General features: G+C 37.2%; 2 protein-coding genes across 3 annotated transcripts; one reads left to right on the forward strand and one right to left on the reverse strand.

Moving 5' to 3' along the window:
* Window positions 1-448: 448 nt before the first annotated feature.
* On the forward strand, window positions 449-5,477 carry LOC131539402 (uncharacterized). Of its 2 annotated transcripts, XM_058773980.1 has the most exons (8): window positions 449-499; window positions 1,275-1,763; window positions 2,173-2,344; window positions 2,453-2,649; window positions 2,749-2,962; window positions 3,900-3,967; window positions 4,116-4,159; window positions 5,063-5,477. In XM_058773980.1, exons 2-8 carry the CDS (start codon window positions 1,563-1,565, stop codon window positions 5,151-5,153), a joined length of 987 nt encoding a protein of 328 aa, XP_058629963.1. In that variant the 5' UTR covers window positions 449-499; window positions 1,275-1,562; the 3' UTR covers window positions 5,154-5,477. The 2 variants fall into 2 exon arrangements, with proteins under 2 accessions (XP_058629963.1, XP_058629962.1); XM_058773979.1 differs by having other exon boundaries at window positions 2,453-2,962.
* Window positions 5,478-8,855: 3,378 nt separating this feature from the next.
* Window positions 8,856-14,470, reverse strand: LOC131539383 (uncharacterized). Its single transcript, XM_058773950.1, has 9 exons — window positions 14,390-14,470; window positions 14,146-14,239; window positions 13,697-14,041; window positions 10,806-10,923; window positions 10,629-10,720; window positions 10,397-10,511; window positions 9,994-10,263; window positions 9,675-9,851; window positions 8,856-9,110 (listed from the first exon to the last, which is right to left on the reverse strand). The coding sequence occupies exons 1-9, from the start codon at window positions 14,446-14,448 to the stop codon at window positions 8,908-8,910; spliced, it is 1,473 nt and encodes a 490-aa protein (XP_058629933.1). The 5' UTR covers window positions 14,449-14,470; the 3' UTR covers window positions 8,856-8,907.
* Between the last annotated feature and the right edge of the window lie 3,030 nt (window positions 14,471-17,500).

Consider the following 17,500-nt stretch of genomic DNA (forward strand, 5'->3'; position numbering starts at 1 on the left):
AGTGTGTACGGGACTCGAGACTATGATAAATCGGAATAAAAAAGAAAAGGCTGCAATAAATTAGTCATGGCAGGGCGAGTCGATTGGCGTCCCCCAGGTCATATTTAACTGATTTTTCATTTTAAAAACCACTCGTTGCCTGATATCAAAGTGCGTCTGTGAAACAGGTTCAGCGGTGACTTTAACAACGCTCCAGCGAGCAACAGCAGTAGTGTATTCCTCGGTAATGCTGGTGTTTTTGTCGAGGCTTGTTGATGATGATAAACGTATTTAATGTGGTGTGATTATGTTTGGTTAATCAGTGATTAATCAGCGCAATGCGATGCAATCAACCTATTATTTATTTATCTATTTATTTATTTATTTATTTATGTATTTGTTTGTTTGATTGATTGATTGATTATTTAATATTTTTATTTATTTATTAATAAGTCAATCAATCATGGTGCTGACCTCATTGTAAGGCGCGATCCCAAGGTCCACTGCGATTTCCCGCTTGGTAAGTAGAACAGTTAATTAATACAGATGGGAACAATCCTTACATTTACCGAACAAAAACTGTATAATCAGGTCAAGAAGTTGTGCTTAGAACCTTAAGAATTGCAAGGTAGCGGTTTCCTGATGCAGTAAATGACAGCAGATATTATAAAAATATAACGTGCTGCACTAAATGTGTAGTCGGCTAGCTTAAGTTAGCTAATTAAATTCAAGCTTGTTTATTTTTTTTCACATATAATCATGCAGGATAATATCATAGGAGATTGTATGATTTGTAATTATGATGTGTGTTCAGTTACCCATATTACAGTAAGTTAGCTCGATCACAACACTATAGCCATTTATAAATGTTCAGATGAAGAACAGTGTTGCCAGATTGGTGTGTTTTCCAGTAATTGATCAAAATCCACACAAAATTATATAGTAAACACACAAATCTTACCAATAATAAACTATACAAATTAATTCATAACTACAACAATAACATTTGCTCATCAAATGGCATAATAAAGCAAATTAAGTGTTCTCTCATTTTCCATGTCTGTCATTTGCCTTAAAGAAATAAAAGAGTACAACAGAAATATCAAAATGCCACCTGTCCAAGCCACGTAGTACAACTCAAAACTGCCCAATCTGCCAACACTGACGAAGAAAATACTGGTAAAAATCATTTTTGATAAGAGAGGGACCTGATAAGAGAGGAAAAAAAAATATTGAACTCCTTACATTTTTGAAAAATGTAAGGAGTTCAATATTTTTTTTTCCTCTCTTATCAGGTCCTTCAAATTTGCCAGCTTCCAACATTCTCCTTTATTTTAACCTCCCTCCACACACACACACACACACACACACACACACACACAAACCAAAGGCACTTTTAAGAGCCACGTCTGTTTTGTTAACCTGTACTTGTCTCTCTGTAGCTCGCTCTGTCTCTTTCTCTATTTACATTGTTCGATCTGTCTATCTTTCTGTTTCTCTCAATAGGTCCTACAAAAACTCTATTTTAACACATTGTCTGTCTGTTTTTTTGTATATTTCTTCTTTATATTTCTTGTCAAGTTATGACGAGGCCCAAATTCCGGCCCTGCCCATCTTGCCAGACTCCTAATCAGGCAAGCAGGAAAAGTTGTTATGTCTGCTTTGGAAGTCTGTCCACTAAACAAAAAATAAATGACAAAGTAGTGTCACTGGATAGCCAGTGGGGGCAATCTGTCAAGAAAAGCAGAAATGTTGGGCGCATAATTGATTCTGCCCGTATTGCAGTAAGTAAAATGCAAATTTTTCATAAGTGTTATTTGAAGTGTAACTGAAAGCCCATGTTTGTCACATAGTAAATATCATAGACTGTTAGCAGTATGATGTGGCCTTTATAAACTTAGTCTTATGTCATTTAAATTTTTATGTATCTTTAAATTGTGCTAAAGAGAAACAATAAGTTGTGTTCTCTGTCAAATAATGAGTCAGTCATGTTGGCAATGGTAGAAACTGAAAGAGTACCTCTGGCCTTATCTGAAATTGAACTTTGATCGTATAAAAAAAAAGAAAAGAAAAAAAGATTAAATTTAAAGTCCATTAAATGACCTTAAAATAAAATTGCTTTATACAGTACTAATGTATCTAATAATTCAGTGGGTTTAACTAATGTGTAGTAACTGCTTTTGTTCATTTCAGGTGCGGAAACTTGAGGCAGTGGGTTACAAGCCCATTTTATTTATTGGAAAACAAAATAAAAAGGCTTCAAATAAGTGGGTTGCAGACATAATTACCCATCTGCACCCCACTCCTGTCACAAGAAATTTTTTGGAGAATATGCATAGGGCTTATGAATTTATCTTGACTAAGGGTAAGAGCAAGATTTGTGTTCAGAAATGATTATTATTATTTAAAATACATGTATTTTTTTTTTGTTAATATAATACAGATTTGAAATGAATGTAAACTTGTATTAAAGCAACCTCCACAGCACAGCAGCTGGACAGTGACATCCCCACAGCAGAGCAGCACAACAGCCCCCGTCAGGAGCAGTGCAGTGGTTCCATTCTGGAGCCGGAGAGCCTCACCGAGGACCTGCCAGAGAACCTCACCGAGGACCTGCCGGAGAGCCTCACCGCGGAGCAGTCGAAGAATCTCACAAAGGAGTCCGAGACTGTATTTATACTCAACCTTGTTTCTCTGTCTTCCCCACACTCTCCAACTTCTCTCTCTCCTCCATCTTCTACTACTTTTACAGCTGTTCTTCCTCCACAGTCTTCTCCACTGCCATGCTCTAAGTCTTTGCAACAGAGGAAGAAAAGGACAAAAACCTCAATCTGTTCACCAGCACCTTCTGCCACCTCTGTCTCTCCTCCATCTCTTATCCCCACAGATCTCTCCCTTCCACAGTCTTGTCCTCCACCTGCTGCCTCTTCCATCTCCCAGTCCTTGAGTCAGGAGGGGCCAAGTGTGAAGAAGAAAAGAAAGGGTAAGTTTTGTTTTGCCGTGGGATATACCTTAATACACACAATTAATATAATTTGCTCTCAGACAAAGTTGACTTTAGGCAAATTAAATTTATTCGGGTCATCAGTCATTGGTAGCCATAGCCAACACACAGTATTTTGTGCTTTAGTTATTTAGCTGTGTTTAAGTGGACAGAGTCCAAGGGCTGAGGTTAATGTCAATCACTTACTTAAAGGTGCAGTAGGAGATCTTGGAAAATGCTAACTTTAGCCTGATAGCACTGAAAGCGAGCGTACCACCCTCCCTGCAAATCGCTGTCCAAAGCCATGCCCCCTGAACACATGAACGTACACAGATCAGACGATCAGAGACAACATTACTACAATACATCACATGTCATTAACTGGTGAGAAAACTTCACAAGTACTACAATACCAGGAAGGAAGGTCAGGTTGTTTGCTTGCCATTCTCGCTCTGTCTGCGTAGCGTACGTGAACGCGCTGATGACGTATCTCCTGTCTGCGCAAACCGGGTGTGCAGAGGTATGCAAATACATGTTGACAGGCAGGTAGGAAAGCCAATAGAAACGCTTGGAACGAGCGTTTTGATTGGACGTATTGGGCCTACGCCTTCCACAGATTATATAAATGCATATTAAATACATTTAGACCACTTAACTTAATGATTGCTATCGGGATGTGAAGAGACTTTCAACCAGCATAACAATAAATATTTCTGAAGACAATCACCTATTGCACCTTTATGCTAGGAGGGCTTTTGGAGACCCAGCCCAGTACATTTAGCTTGATCCACAAAAAGCAGGGACACAGTCACTTGGACACAAGTGGACAGGACCACAGATCACCTCACAAGTGAAATGACAACTATTAACTTGAGATTCAACTACAAAGCATGACACTCATTGCTTAATAAACTTTCCTTGTTTTTTGATCATTAAGGTTGCCGAAAATGTAGTAGACAGAAGATCTTCCTGTTTGATAAAATAACTGGGGAAAGAATAAATGAGGTAAAATGTCTTTTATTAGGCTACTTGCTTGTCTTGGTGACTGATTCTGGCCTTTAAAGATAATAAAACAATATGTTATGCCCTATCCAGTAATTACTTAAACAGCTCAAATAATAATTACTGTGTGTGTGTGTGTGTGTGTGTGTAGGGAAAAGCAGAATTGAAAGTCCACTGGTTGCCTTGCACTGTGTGGTAAGTCGTGTTTTATTAACTCTTTCATTCCATTATAATGCTGAGTAGTCTATTCTGTGACCAATATAATGTAGGCAAGGTTAAAATGGTGTCTTGCAAGCAGCATAGAAGTTTCTGTTATTGATGTCTGTGGCAAGAGAAGGGCTGATGGTCAGTAGTCTGGACTGAAACTCAGAGAGTGTGACTGAATTTCAAATTCTTGAAAGAATATACCATTATTTTTGATAGAAAAAGGAGAATGATCTACCTCCTTGTGTGGATTTAGATATCTAGTTATTAGTTAGAGCCCAAAATTTTGTGATTAAAGTGGACACAATGGATTGTGGGAGCTGGACAATTCAGTGCTTTCTAAGTAATTAATACAATTTTAAAAATAGTTGACAGGCAGCCAGTGTATTGACAATAAAATGGGGCTGATGTGACCATATTTTTGGTTTTAATTAAGTACTCAATTACATACACAACTAGCTGAAGCTTATTTATTGAGCAGGACATTTACCCAATAATGCATTAGTAGTGAATCATGAAGACATAAAATAATTTTTAAGCATCTGAAACATTAAAAAAAGCAATATTTCTAAGATGGAAAATGCTGTTCTACATGTGATTTTCAATGGACCGATTGCAGTCAAACGAGATCTGTGGTCTCAATTGTACTAGATGATGTAACAATACATCCAGTCTGTAGAACTGACAGATCTGCTTGGAATGCAACATGAAAGCATGCTGAAATTTTAAAACTTGTTCAGTATTCTGCAACTTATTCTGCAAGTCATAGCCCCTTTCCAGCCAATCCAATAATGTTTTTTAATAAATGTCAGTGAACTCTCTAAATTAAACCCAACAATGATCTTTATTTTTGTTCTGTGTCCTAATGATATGTTTCGCTTATGATACTTACAGTAGCAAAACTTGGGATGACACATGGGAGCCTGCCAGCGAGTTGCATCATTTTTTGCCAGTGTCTCCAAATCCCAGCCATCTTTCACCATGACAGTCTCCTCACCCTGAACACCTGGACTCGTCAAGCACACTTCAGTTCTGAGTGTGTTGTTGTTGTTTTGCTTGCTGTTCTTCATTAAAGTTTTTGCACAGTGCATACACTCTTTTAGTATTTTTTAAAAAAAAGTTGTCATTTTAAACACCTTTTGCATTTGTCATGAACTGCGTAACAGCCAGGTAGTGTAGCATGGAGAGGGCCTGCTACAAACACGCTGTTTGTTATAATGGCATGCCCAAAGATATTATTTTTAAAGATTTTTGCAGTGCAATTTTAGTATTGCATTGATGCAAACTCCTCCCCTGTAGGTGACAACTCAATTTTTTGAGAGCAAAATGAGAAAGTGATCCAATGAGAAAGTGTTTTTATTATATTTTAATATTCAGTTATGAAAAGTTAGACTGGTCTTATTTGTTTTGGAAAAGAAAGGCTGATAACCACTTGGCAACTGCTACCAGGTTTTGTATAGTATTTTCTTTACTCTTTACTAAAATGTCTAAAAAGGGTAATATTTTATGTAATTGAGGTTTGAGATGTGGAAACGGTGAAGAGAGAGAAGGCAAACATTTTGCATTTTAGGTCTAATCATCCAATATTGTCTTAAATAACCTGCATAGCACTTCATCTTTTATAACATGGGATTTTGACCAAATATATTCAATCTTGATTTTTGTAAACTGTTGCAAAAATATGTTTGTTTGCTTTTTTGGTGTAAAATTACAGTTTGGACATATATGGTAATACAAATATTTGTAAAATACCTGGAAGTATCTACATATGAGCATGTAAAACAAATATCTTTAAAAAAAATTCCTTGTGGAGCATGACCCCGGTTCTCACCTTTTTACCCCTTTTACCTGTTTGCATCTGTTTATAGGTAAGTTTACATGAACTGTCTGTCTGTTATGCCAAACATGAATAAATACCATAAAATAAATATAATAACAATATATTTGTTGTTACATATTTCCCAGTTACATATTTGTTTCCATTTTGTCTAAAATATAATAAATTTATTAATAAGAATGATTATTTAAATTTTTATATTTCACTAAAACGGATTGCTTTTATTTGCGTAAAATTTTATAATGAAATGCTATTTTTATGTCTTTAATATCAAGTATCTAGGTGAGAGAGGATACTGTACTACATCTGTCTACGTTTGTCTTTTTCTCGTTTTACATATTGATACATTTTGGGAAAGGATTATATATCTGTATATATATATATATACATATGTATATATACACGCAGAAATTAAACATTTTGAAATAGATTATTATTTTTATTTCTTATACTGTACACAGCTGTCACAGTTAGTTACCCTCCGGTTCATACCATGGAAATCATTAGGTCCTTGCTTTGAAAAAAAGATTAGCCAGGTTAGCCCCAAATAGGAATCTATAACTATAAAAATATATTTTTATTTTTAGTGAGAAGAAACAAATATTTAACTAACCTTCTGTTATAACCCACCTTCAGCCGGAAGATCCCGTAATGACCATATTTGGACAAGTGTGATGTTTTGACACGCTGTGGCTGGACTAACTTTTAGGCAAAAATACAATGTGCTTCATGTTGCAAACCATGTTTTATTGACATTATGACTTCAGTAATACTGTCATTGAACAATGACGGATTGCTATGTTGCAAGAATGACCCATTTACCGAAATCCTAACCCTAACCCTACAGCGCAAGTAGGGAACTACAATTTACAGTGCCATGTCCCATCGATAGAGTGACAATGGCTTATGGGTAACGTAGTTTAATAACCTTTTAGTAATTAAATTAAGTAAATACTATATTTAATTAACAAAGGGATATCTAAATATGTTCATTGTGCAAATCTTTACGATATATTTGAGAGCCAGTTCGAAATTTGGTATTTTACTAAGAACACTTTTTAAAACACTTTTTTACAAACTTTCTATAAATGTGAGAAAACTGTGTCCAACATTATTTATTAAACATAGGATAAGTAGTTGTCCTGCTGTTTTTCCCTTTGATATGCTCATTGGACTTTGAGTTACAGCCATTTGAAATGTGCGTTTTTCCTCTTCCAGGGGGCACTTCTGGTCCCCTGGGGGTGAAAGGGCAATAAAATCTATACAGATGTACTATCTTTGTCATGGACAACAAACTGTTGTCACATTTATGCCTGAACATTTTTATTGATTTCTGCCCTTTCTGTATTTACAACATGCGTATGTTAGGTTTTGATGGTGCTGTGAGACTCTGAAAACAGAATACAGAAATACAGTAAAATGTACACAAAAAAAGCTAAAAGTATGTCTAGGCAACATATTATTTCTTTATATATCATTCATTTTCCTTTAGCAAAATGGCAATGGGTGAACTTGCATGTAGTGTTGGGAAATAATGATTCTTCATCATGATTTTTTGTTGTTTTTTGTCATGCTTGTCTCCCTGTCATAAGCTGCTTATTCCATGTCTCCAAACAGGTTTCAATTGTTATACAGCACCCTACACTAGGACACAGGCATGTGGCCACAGTTGTTTTTCCTCAGCCCAGGACTGAAGACCAAAATGATTTTTTCCCCTGTGCATCATATTTCGTTTGATTATTATTACTCATGGTTATTTAGTCTTGTAGTTGGTTGAGGTGGAGCTCATTTTGAACTATTTTGTAGACAACTGTATCTAATGATCATTGTCAATATGAGTTAATCTGCTAATTATTTTCTCTGTCACTCAACTGATTGTTTGGTTTGTAAAAATTATGAAAATAGTGAGAAATTACACATTACCCAAAAATATATCATCACAAATACTGTGAACAGTTATAAAATATACATAGCAATTAAGCAACTAAAAAATGCAAATCTTACAATTTTCTAAGCTGGAACCATGACATTTTTTTCCATTAAAATGATCAACTTAACCATCCCCATTTCTTGCATTGTTTGGTGTGGCCTCTGAAAACACCCTTCTCAACACAAGAGAAATTAACATGTTGGCCTTCGGCTCTCTTTTGGCTAGGAGACTGATGTTGTTTAAATGGAAGGACCCTATTCCACCGACACAGCCACTGGATAAGAGAAGTCATGGGTCATCTTAAGTTATAGAAAATCAGACAAACAATCAGAGGGTCTATTGGGACATTTTATAAGATCTGGCAGCCTTTTTTAACTTTTGTGGAGGAGATGGAAGCACACAACATGGCAATGTAAAAGAAAGGGAACCTTTATTATACTTTTACTTCATGCTTTTTATTTTCTCTTTACGGTGGGGGAGGGGTACTGTATAATGTGAAAAATAAAAAAAAAACCTTGAACAAAATGATCAACTTATAAATCAACAAATTGTAATACTGTAAATATAAACTACTGAGTAGTTTTATTCATACCAAAATGCCATATTTTACAATCTCTTCATGAGCTGCAAGTTCAGTAAAAAGTTTTTTTTTTTTTCTTCTTTGAAGTCTAGCCTAGCACAACTACACAGTGGCATGAGAAGAAACAAATCATCTACGTAGAGGACAAGTACCTCAAATCTATACTTTAGTACAGTACAGTACTTAGCCTTAAAATAAAGCACTGAATTTCCAGCACTGACTGGTTGTAGAGGCATGCATGCATTCATTTCTATGTAAGTGAAGAAAGACAGACACTACACTTTGGTTATATTTATAATGTGATCAACAGCAGATTTTATTACATGCTTTGGATTCAGGGTTAAGGTCAAGGTCACTGTCAAGAAAAAAGAAAGGTGTCACAGTCTTGTGGATTACAGTTCGTCATCAGAAATTTCAAAGTCACTGTCATAGTCATCAGCTGACAGTTTGTTTAAGAAGTTGTTCTCTGCTCCAGACAAAACTTGCAGGTAACAGTCTCTTGCTTGCACCCTCATTTCTCTGATTTTACGTTGCTTTCTGTGGATGATGCTCTGCAGACCTTTCAAACCCTCTTCACTTAGGCCACATTGCGAATCTTAAAAGAAGAATGAAATAACAAAATAACATTAAGCCTCCCTTAGAAACTTTATAAAGTCATCATTGTTGTGTTTGTTTAATAGGGCTTCCCCTAATACTAACGCAAAAATGTTAGTCTTTCAGAAAAGTCATAGTTGGATTAATTTGTATTTAATATGTCCCTGTTACATAGTAATTACATACGTGGGGCAGGAAATTCAAAATTGGAACATTGAAAGAGTTTATAAGGACAACTCCAAGCAAGATTGCCAACTTTCAGCTACCAATTGGATAGAGATTTGGGCAAAGTGTAATGATGGCTCGTACAGCTACATCCACTTATGATACAATAAAAAGTGTTTTCATTACTAGGCTTTTTACTTTAATGATTATACAGGACACGTCCTCTATGTAGTAATAGGAATATGGCATTTAGTAAAAATCAGAGTCTTACTATTGAAATCAAAATAGTCTAACAGTTATGATGTTCAAAGAACTTATAACATTCTTCCATTTTTCAGGAAAATCTTTGGTCAGGGGCAACCCTATGCTTAAGTTTGTGCCATATATCACAAATACATACTTTTCAGTGTCTCACTGGCAAACAAGCAGGACAGTTCTCTGAGGGTATCAGCACGAGTTGAAAGATATTTCCAATGGTTGTCCATCTCTGCAACAAGAATCTTCTGCTCCTCCTGAAGTCTCCTTAATGACATGATGATGTCGAATGCCTTTCTCTTTGTCCTTAGATCGACAGAGTCTGGAATGCATGAGAAAAACGTATGTCATACATCAACCTTCAAAGAATCTTTAAAATCATATGGGGTTGCAGATTGACATTTGAGGCATTGTGGGTAATGTGTCAGTATGTATAAGAATTGTCAGAAGACTAGTGTACATACCACTGTGTGGAAGCTGCCATGGCCAAGCTGTCTCACCAGACAAAACGGTTTCCAAGCACAGAGATTCAGTGTTTGGAACCATTCTGTTGTATTTCTCTACAACTGATGTCAGGATCCCCTTCTCCTCCCTGATCTTGCGGCGGATCCTGGCACGACCTTTGTTGCCATCTGTATCCTTATAGAGTCGCTGGGAACGTCTCTTGATACTCGCCACCAGCACCTCAATTCTGCTGGCCAAGGCATCAACATCATTTGTGGTTGTTGTTGTTGCTGAGAAGAAATGTGTGGGAAAAATTACAATAACAGTAACAATTATTCATATATACATATATATATATATATATATATATATATATACACACACACACACACACACACACACATACACTAGTCATTTCCTCACCGTCTGCCCACTCCTTTACATCATTGAGCCAGTCTTCCAGTTGGCTCTCTGTCACTGCCAGGTCGACTTTCATAGACTCTAGGTTTTGCAACTGACTTTGCAGAGCTTTTGTGGTCTGCAATGACAAGCAATCACAGACAGTACAAAAACAAGAACCAAATGTTCACTGCACAGCTTCAAACACTAATAACATACATTAATGAACATCTAAAACAAATTCTACTGTTATTACCTTCTGATAACGGCAGGTCAGGGCGGTGGCCAAATTGTTGAACTTTTGCTGATTCCAGCGCATGGCCATGAGAGTCAGCATGTCTGTGCGTCCTGCAAACACAGAGAATATCATGTTACCATATTCCCCCTACTTATTATTTAATAATGTAACTAGTGCAGTATGTGGTCATTTTACCTGCTTTGGACATGTGTTTTGTGGTCACCGCAATCCTAGACAGGAAAGCATTGCACTGTTCCACCTCCTCCCCTAGTGTTAAACCAGCCCCATCCTGATATGCCCCACTCCATTTCACCTGATTAGGAATAAAAAAAATAAAAATAATAATGCTGAGAAAGTTTTGACATTCAAATAATGACACACTCTGGTCCTGTAGTATGTGCACTAATCTATCGGCCACCCAAACTGAATAAGGACTTTATTCAACAATTTGCTGTCTTTGTGAGTGGTCTTTTACCCATGTATGACAGACTATTAATTTTGGGTGATTTTAACATTCATGTAGACTGCCCATCTGATACTTTAGCGAAAGATTTTTTAAATTTGGTGGATTCTTTTAATCTACTGCAACATGTTCAGGGGCCTACACATGATCGTGGACATACCTTAGATCTTGTTCTATCTTATGGTTTGTCAATTTGTAATATTGTACTAGAGGATGTGGCCTTTTCAGATCATAAAGCTATCACTTTTGAGATGTCTTTCAGTCATGAGACAAGTAGGTCTGCTGTCTCTACTCGTCTTGTTCGGAAATTAGACTCTACAGCTGTTGAACACTTTGAAAGTCTGTTTATTCGAGCTCCTCTAACAACAACCTTAGAGAATCCCCCCTCCCATGTGGATGTGGAGATGTTATTAAATGAGTTTAACTCTTCTTGCTCTTCTATTTTAAATTTTGTTGCTCCTTTAACTGTTAAATCTGCTAAGTCGAAAACTGAGCCCTGGCTTGATGAGGCCACTCGGGCTCTCAGACAAGCTTGTAGAAAAGCTGAGCGCAAGTGGAAGAGGGATAAACTCCAGGTGTCTTATGATATTTTTCGTGAATCTCTTTCCACTTATCAAAGTTTTGTAAAAGAAGCTAAAAGACATACCTTTCAGAGTTAATTGCCAATAACTATCATAATCCTAGAGCTCTTTTAGCACTATAAATTCTGTGATCAATCCAAGTGAGAGAGTTGATGAGTCTTTGTTGTGTGAAGATTTCTTAAATTTTTTTTGTATCTAAGATTATGACAATCAGATCGGAGATTGTTAATTGTAATTTGGACCCTTCCGTTCCTACTCCATGCTCTGCTACTTTTACCCATTTTGAGCCGGTATCTTTGGTGACACTGACTGAGATTGTAGGTCGGATGAAACCCACCAACTGTCCCCTGAATAGTATTCCATCATGGTTGTTTAAAAAAGTTTTTGATATTATTGGCCCGAGCACTTTGTCTATTATTAATGGTAGCCTCCTCACTGGTTTGATGCCGTTGTCACTGAAACATGCTGTGGTGCAACCACTTCTTAAAAAGCAAAATTTGGATCGTTCTGTTCTGTCCAATTTTAGACCGATCTCAAAACTCCCGTTTTATCTAAGGTTTTAGAAAATTGCTCTTGGTCAATTACAGAGTTTTTGGATCAAAATGCTGTGTTAGAGTCTTTCCAGTCTGGCTTTAAAGCTTACCACAGTACTGAGTCTGCGTTGTTAAAAGTACTTAATGATATTCTATTATTAAGTGATTCCGGCCATTCAGTGGTCCTTATGCTATTAGACCTCACTGCAGCTTTCGATACGATTGATCATGGGATCCTTGCTTCACGTCTTGAGGAAGTGGCAGGTATTCAGGTACTGCTCTCAAGTGGTTTCGATCATTCCTATCAAATAGAAGTTTCTCTGTCAATTTAGGTCAGGCATTTTCTTCTTCTGCCCCATTGATGTGTGGTGTCCGCAAGGATCCATTCTTGCCCCTATTTTATTTTCCCTATATATTTTACTTTAGGGGCAATTTTTCGAAAGTATGGGATTTCCTATCATTTTTATGCAGATGATACGCAAATTTATTTGCCATTGAGGAAAAATCACGGTAATGCTCTGGACTCTCTTGTGAATTGTTTGAAGGAGGTTAAAGCCTGGATGTCAGCAAACTTCTTGAGTTTTAATGAGAGTAAGACAGAACTCATTTGGTTTGGAGGTCCTAATTCACCTGAACTGTCAAATTTAGGTGAGTTGACCCCTTTCTGTAAACCTATGGTCAAAAATTTGGGGGTATTATTTGATAATACCCTCAAATTTGATAAACAGATAAACGCAGTCGTTAAATCGGGTTTTTTCCATTTACGACTGGTGGCGAAGGTTAAACCATTTCTGTCGTTTAAAGACTGTGAGAAGGTGATCCATGCCTTTGTGTTTTCGAGGCTTGACTACTGCAATTCACTGTATGTAGGTGTTTGTCAAACTACTTTACACCGGTTGCAACTATTAGTTAATGCTGCCGCCAGGCTTTTGACAGGGACTCGTAAGTGGGATCATATTTCCCCCATTTTGTCCTCTCTGGGCTGGTTGCCAGTCCAGTATAGGATAGATTTTAAGCTACTAGTTTTTGTTTATAAGTCTTTAAATGGGTTAGCTCCCTCCTACCTGTCGGAGCTTTTACTGGTACACAAACCTGTTAGGTTTTTGAGGTCTTCTGACCATTCCATTTTAATTGTTCCAAGGACAAAGTACAAGCGAAGGGGTGATCGGGCTTTTGGGGTGGCAGCTCCAAAACGATGGAACAGTCTTCCCTCCAATATTAGAGTTGCTCCCACTCTGAATATTTTTAAAAAACGTCTGAAGGCTCATTTTTTATGTGTAGCTTTTGAGTCGGCAGCGTGTTGAGGCATTGGTTTCTGGTACTGTACCTTGATGTTTTATTTTGATATTTTGTTACTGTTGTTTTTTATTTTGTGGAATTATCTTTATTACTGTACAGCACTTTGGTCAACAATCCGTTGTTTTAATAGTGCTTTATAAATGAATAAATGAAATGAAATGAAATTTGCAGATGTTCAGTTTTGATAATTACATAGCAAAGTTCACCTACCTCGCATTTAAAATCTTGGGCTTTGGCATGGAAGACTGAAAGGAAGGATTTCATGTTAAGAAGGTGCTGGAGCTCTGGGCAGCTTTTTGCAACTCTTTGGAGGTAGGGCCAATATTTGCAGGTCACATCCATACAAAAAAAAGTGATTTGCCTACTGGCCAGCTTTTCTTGCAGGTACAGGGGATAGGCAAAAATTTCACCCCTGTACATATTTAAAGCACAGAGCAGCACTCCGTGTCGACACACCGCAAGCACCAATCCCTCCTCGTCTGCCTTGCTTGCTGATCTTTGGGAGGTCTCTCTGGCTGCTGACCACTCCCCTCCACAAACACCTCTTCCACTGACCTATAACATGGAAAATGGTTGATGAAAATAAGACTCTCCTAAACAAACTCTTCAGTAAGAGGTAAGTGTAGTCCTGTATATAGTCTAATCGTCTGCGATTTTACATGTTTGGATGTCTTGTGAATGTAGTCCACAAATTTTGTCACATCTTCATCCTTAGCTATAAAGACGTCTTCAAAGATGGCCTGTTCTTCAGATCTAAAAAAATAATAATAATAAAAAATACAGAACAGGTACACAAAAGTTTATGATACCTTGTAATCTAATTTTACTTGGTGCACATTAAAGAGATATTTTTTCTTATAAATATTGTTTCAACAGTGTGATATTATACACCATGTGAAATACCTAGCTGCATTCTTAAAATGGTAATGCTTGCGGTTTCCATCTACTGAAACCGCCAGCATATCTGGGGTGCACGCAGTACAGATGAAGGGCACTTCTTTGCAGATTTTGTCCACCTCATATCGCACAGCTCCCACTCAAAAAAACCTTTCTGAAAACTGTCTGTGGAGATCTTGCCAGTCTATTAAAATTAAGGAAACCAACAGCTAATAACGTACAACAAATACATTAGCATTAAAACATATTACGTTTCATCCCACAATACAAAGAGATTAACAATACTGTAGGATAAATAAATTCAATACTCACACGACCAAAGCGGACAGTTCGCTGATCCAGCATTCTTACAGTCCTGGTGCTGCCATCTTAATTTCTTCAAATGAGAAAAAGACATCTGTGGCATAAATTGTGGCAAAGTGAAGGGTCGCAGGCCAGTAGTCACTTCGATTTAGGTCGACCACTCCAGCAGCCCAAGTGTCTTGGCATGCCTCACAATTCAACTCAGGCATGCTTAGATCATATCGTCCTGGAAAAATCAAAAACACATCCACTTCAACGTAAACCTTATGTGATTAATCAGGGTTAATCAGGGTTGATCACAGCAACAGTCTTCCCTGGGCTGAGCCTCAATGACTGATGAACAACCACAAATTTTGTCAGGAATCTCCACAGGTACAAGCCGTACTGAAAAAGATCAAACATGTGAATTAAGATCATTTGTATTGACTGAGTAATATAACAGTGTAATGGTTCAATGGTAATGAAGTACATTGTTGAAAAAGTATAGAAGAGATGCTCAAAAAGCTTCAATTCAATATCAAACAATATGAGACAAAAAGGCATTATTTAAATAGTAAAGCTTATGAGGCCTAACGATTCTCAGAATGAAATGTATGTTGTATACTCACAAACCAGAACTTACCACAATGGGAAAGAGCCTTATCTACGACAAAAGTTGTTGGAGGCAGTGGCTGGTAGAACCCAGGTGTCATGGCATCTCGGTTATGGAGAACATGTCTGGTGTGCATGCTGACATCACATTCAGCACAGTAGAAGGGTCGTGGTCGACAGTCACCACACCGGACAGCAGCTGGATTGCTCCCACACTGTTGGCAGATGCGTGTTGCCACATTTTCTTGTGCCGCAGCGGTGTTCACCAGACGGGGTCTCTCTGCCCTCCACCTCTCTGAGAAGAGACTTTGTCGTGTGCTCCAGCTCGAGGAAGCTGGGAGAGGATCTCTTGAGGCTGATGCCTCATCATCTGAGATATCGCTCAGTGAGTGCTGGAGATCGTGCAGAAAACACTCCGTTAAAATAGTATGGAATATTTAAAAACAACACTTTAATACATTAAAATGTACTGTATGGAGTGCCTTTGACTGTGAAAAGGACAGTATTCTGGCAAATTTTTTAAATGTAAATTTACACAATGAAGTACACACCAACAGTCTCTGGGGCAAAGGTCACCTCACAGTTAGTGTCAGGAGCATTGATGGGAGGATCAGTTTTCTGAATGTGATCAGCTGCACCAGATTTAAAAAAAACAAAAACAAACAAAAACAACATTGTTTGTTTACATGTTTACAACATTTTCAACTTGTCCCAAGGCTTGTGGCACAATTTTACCTCCCTTATAACCAGCCTGAAATGGCCAAAGCTCACTGTTTAATGTTTAGCTAGAGAGAAGGACTAGCAGACTTTTTATTTCCCAAACCCAAATGTGGACAGTACAGTTCTTTGCAGTTATCTATAAAGTGTCATAAACAGATGAAAGCAAATAAGAATGCTTGCTGTAGAAGCAGATCATTTAAAAAAAGAAACAAGCTGGTTGGCTACTGACAACACACTCAGAACAAACACAGCCTTACCAAGACCACTATTTTAGTGTAGTTTATACTGCTTTACACAAATACTGCATGTAATCAATTTATTTTCATATCAAAAATTAAATGAGTGGTTCTGGTTTGATTGTTTCCCTGACACATTCCTTGTTTGATACATTCATAAGTGCCTAATCAATGTAGATATTCAATGGATCTTGAATGAAAAAAATATACTCACCCTTATTTGACTGATTCCTGCTTGATCTTGGCCTTGCGTAGACAATGTTTCCATCAATGTCTCTCTTTCTCCAATGCACCCTTGGTTGAGGTGTCTTTACTGGTGCTGCTTCCTCCTCTTCCTGCAGCTCACCGAGCAAGTCATCAAGACTTTGGAGTTCATCATTGAGTTCTTGATGATCAACCAGGTTATCCAGCTTCATAAACTGTTCTTGGAGTTCTGAATCACTCATGGTGATGGGCAGAAACACAAACAGACAGAAAGACTCACAACAGAGAAGGACAGATACGACAACTAGATATGTAAACAGAGAGAAAGAGACAGAGCGAGCTACAGAGAGACAAGTACAGGTTAACAAGACAGACGTGGCTCTTAAAAGTGCCTTTGGTTTTTGTGTGTGTGTGTGTGTGTTAAAATAAAGGAGAATGTTGGAAGCTGGCAAATTTGAAGGACCTGATAAGAGAGGAAAAAAAATATTGAACTCCTTACATTTTTACCAGTATTTTCTTCGTCAGTGTTGGCAGATTGGGCAGTTTTGAGTTGTACTACGTGGCTTGGACAGGTGGCATTTTGATAATTCTGTTGTACTCTTTTATTTCTTTAAGGCAAATGACAGACATGGAAAATGAGAGAACACTTAATTTGCTTTATTATGCCATTTGATGAGCAAATGTTATTGTTGTAGTTATGAATTAATTTGTATAGTTTATTATTGGTAAGATTTGTGTGTTTACTATATAATTTTGTGTGGATTTTGATCAATTACTGGAAAACACACCAATCTGGCAACACTGTTCTTCATCTGAACATTTATAAATGGCTATAGTGTTGTGATCGAGCTAACTTACTGTAATATGGGTAACTGAACACACATCATAATTACAAATCATACAATCTTCTATGATATACAAAATAAGATATAAAAAATAAGCACAGCAACTACATAACCGTTAGACATACACAGTTATCATCATCTATGGTTTCAACATAGGATATATTTATACACAGCTTTCAACACTCATATTTTTATAACAGAAGTCTAGAGTTTCACTG

Source organism: Onychostoma macrolepis, chromosome 04 (assembly GCF_012432095.1).
Source record: "Onychostoma macrolepis isolate SWU-2019 chromosome 04, ASM1243209v1, whole genome shotgun sequence".
NCBI classification, from domain to species: Eukaryota; Metazoa; Chordata; class Actinopteri; order Cypriniformes; family Cyprinidae; genus Onychostoma; species Onychostoma macrolepis.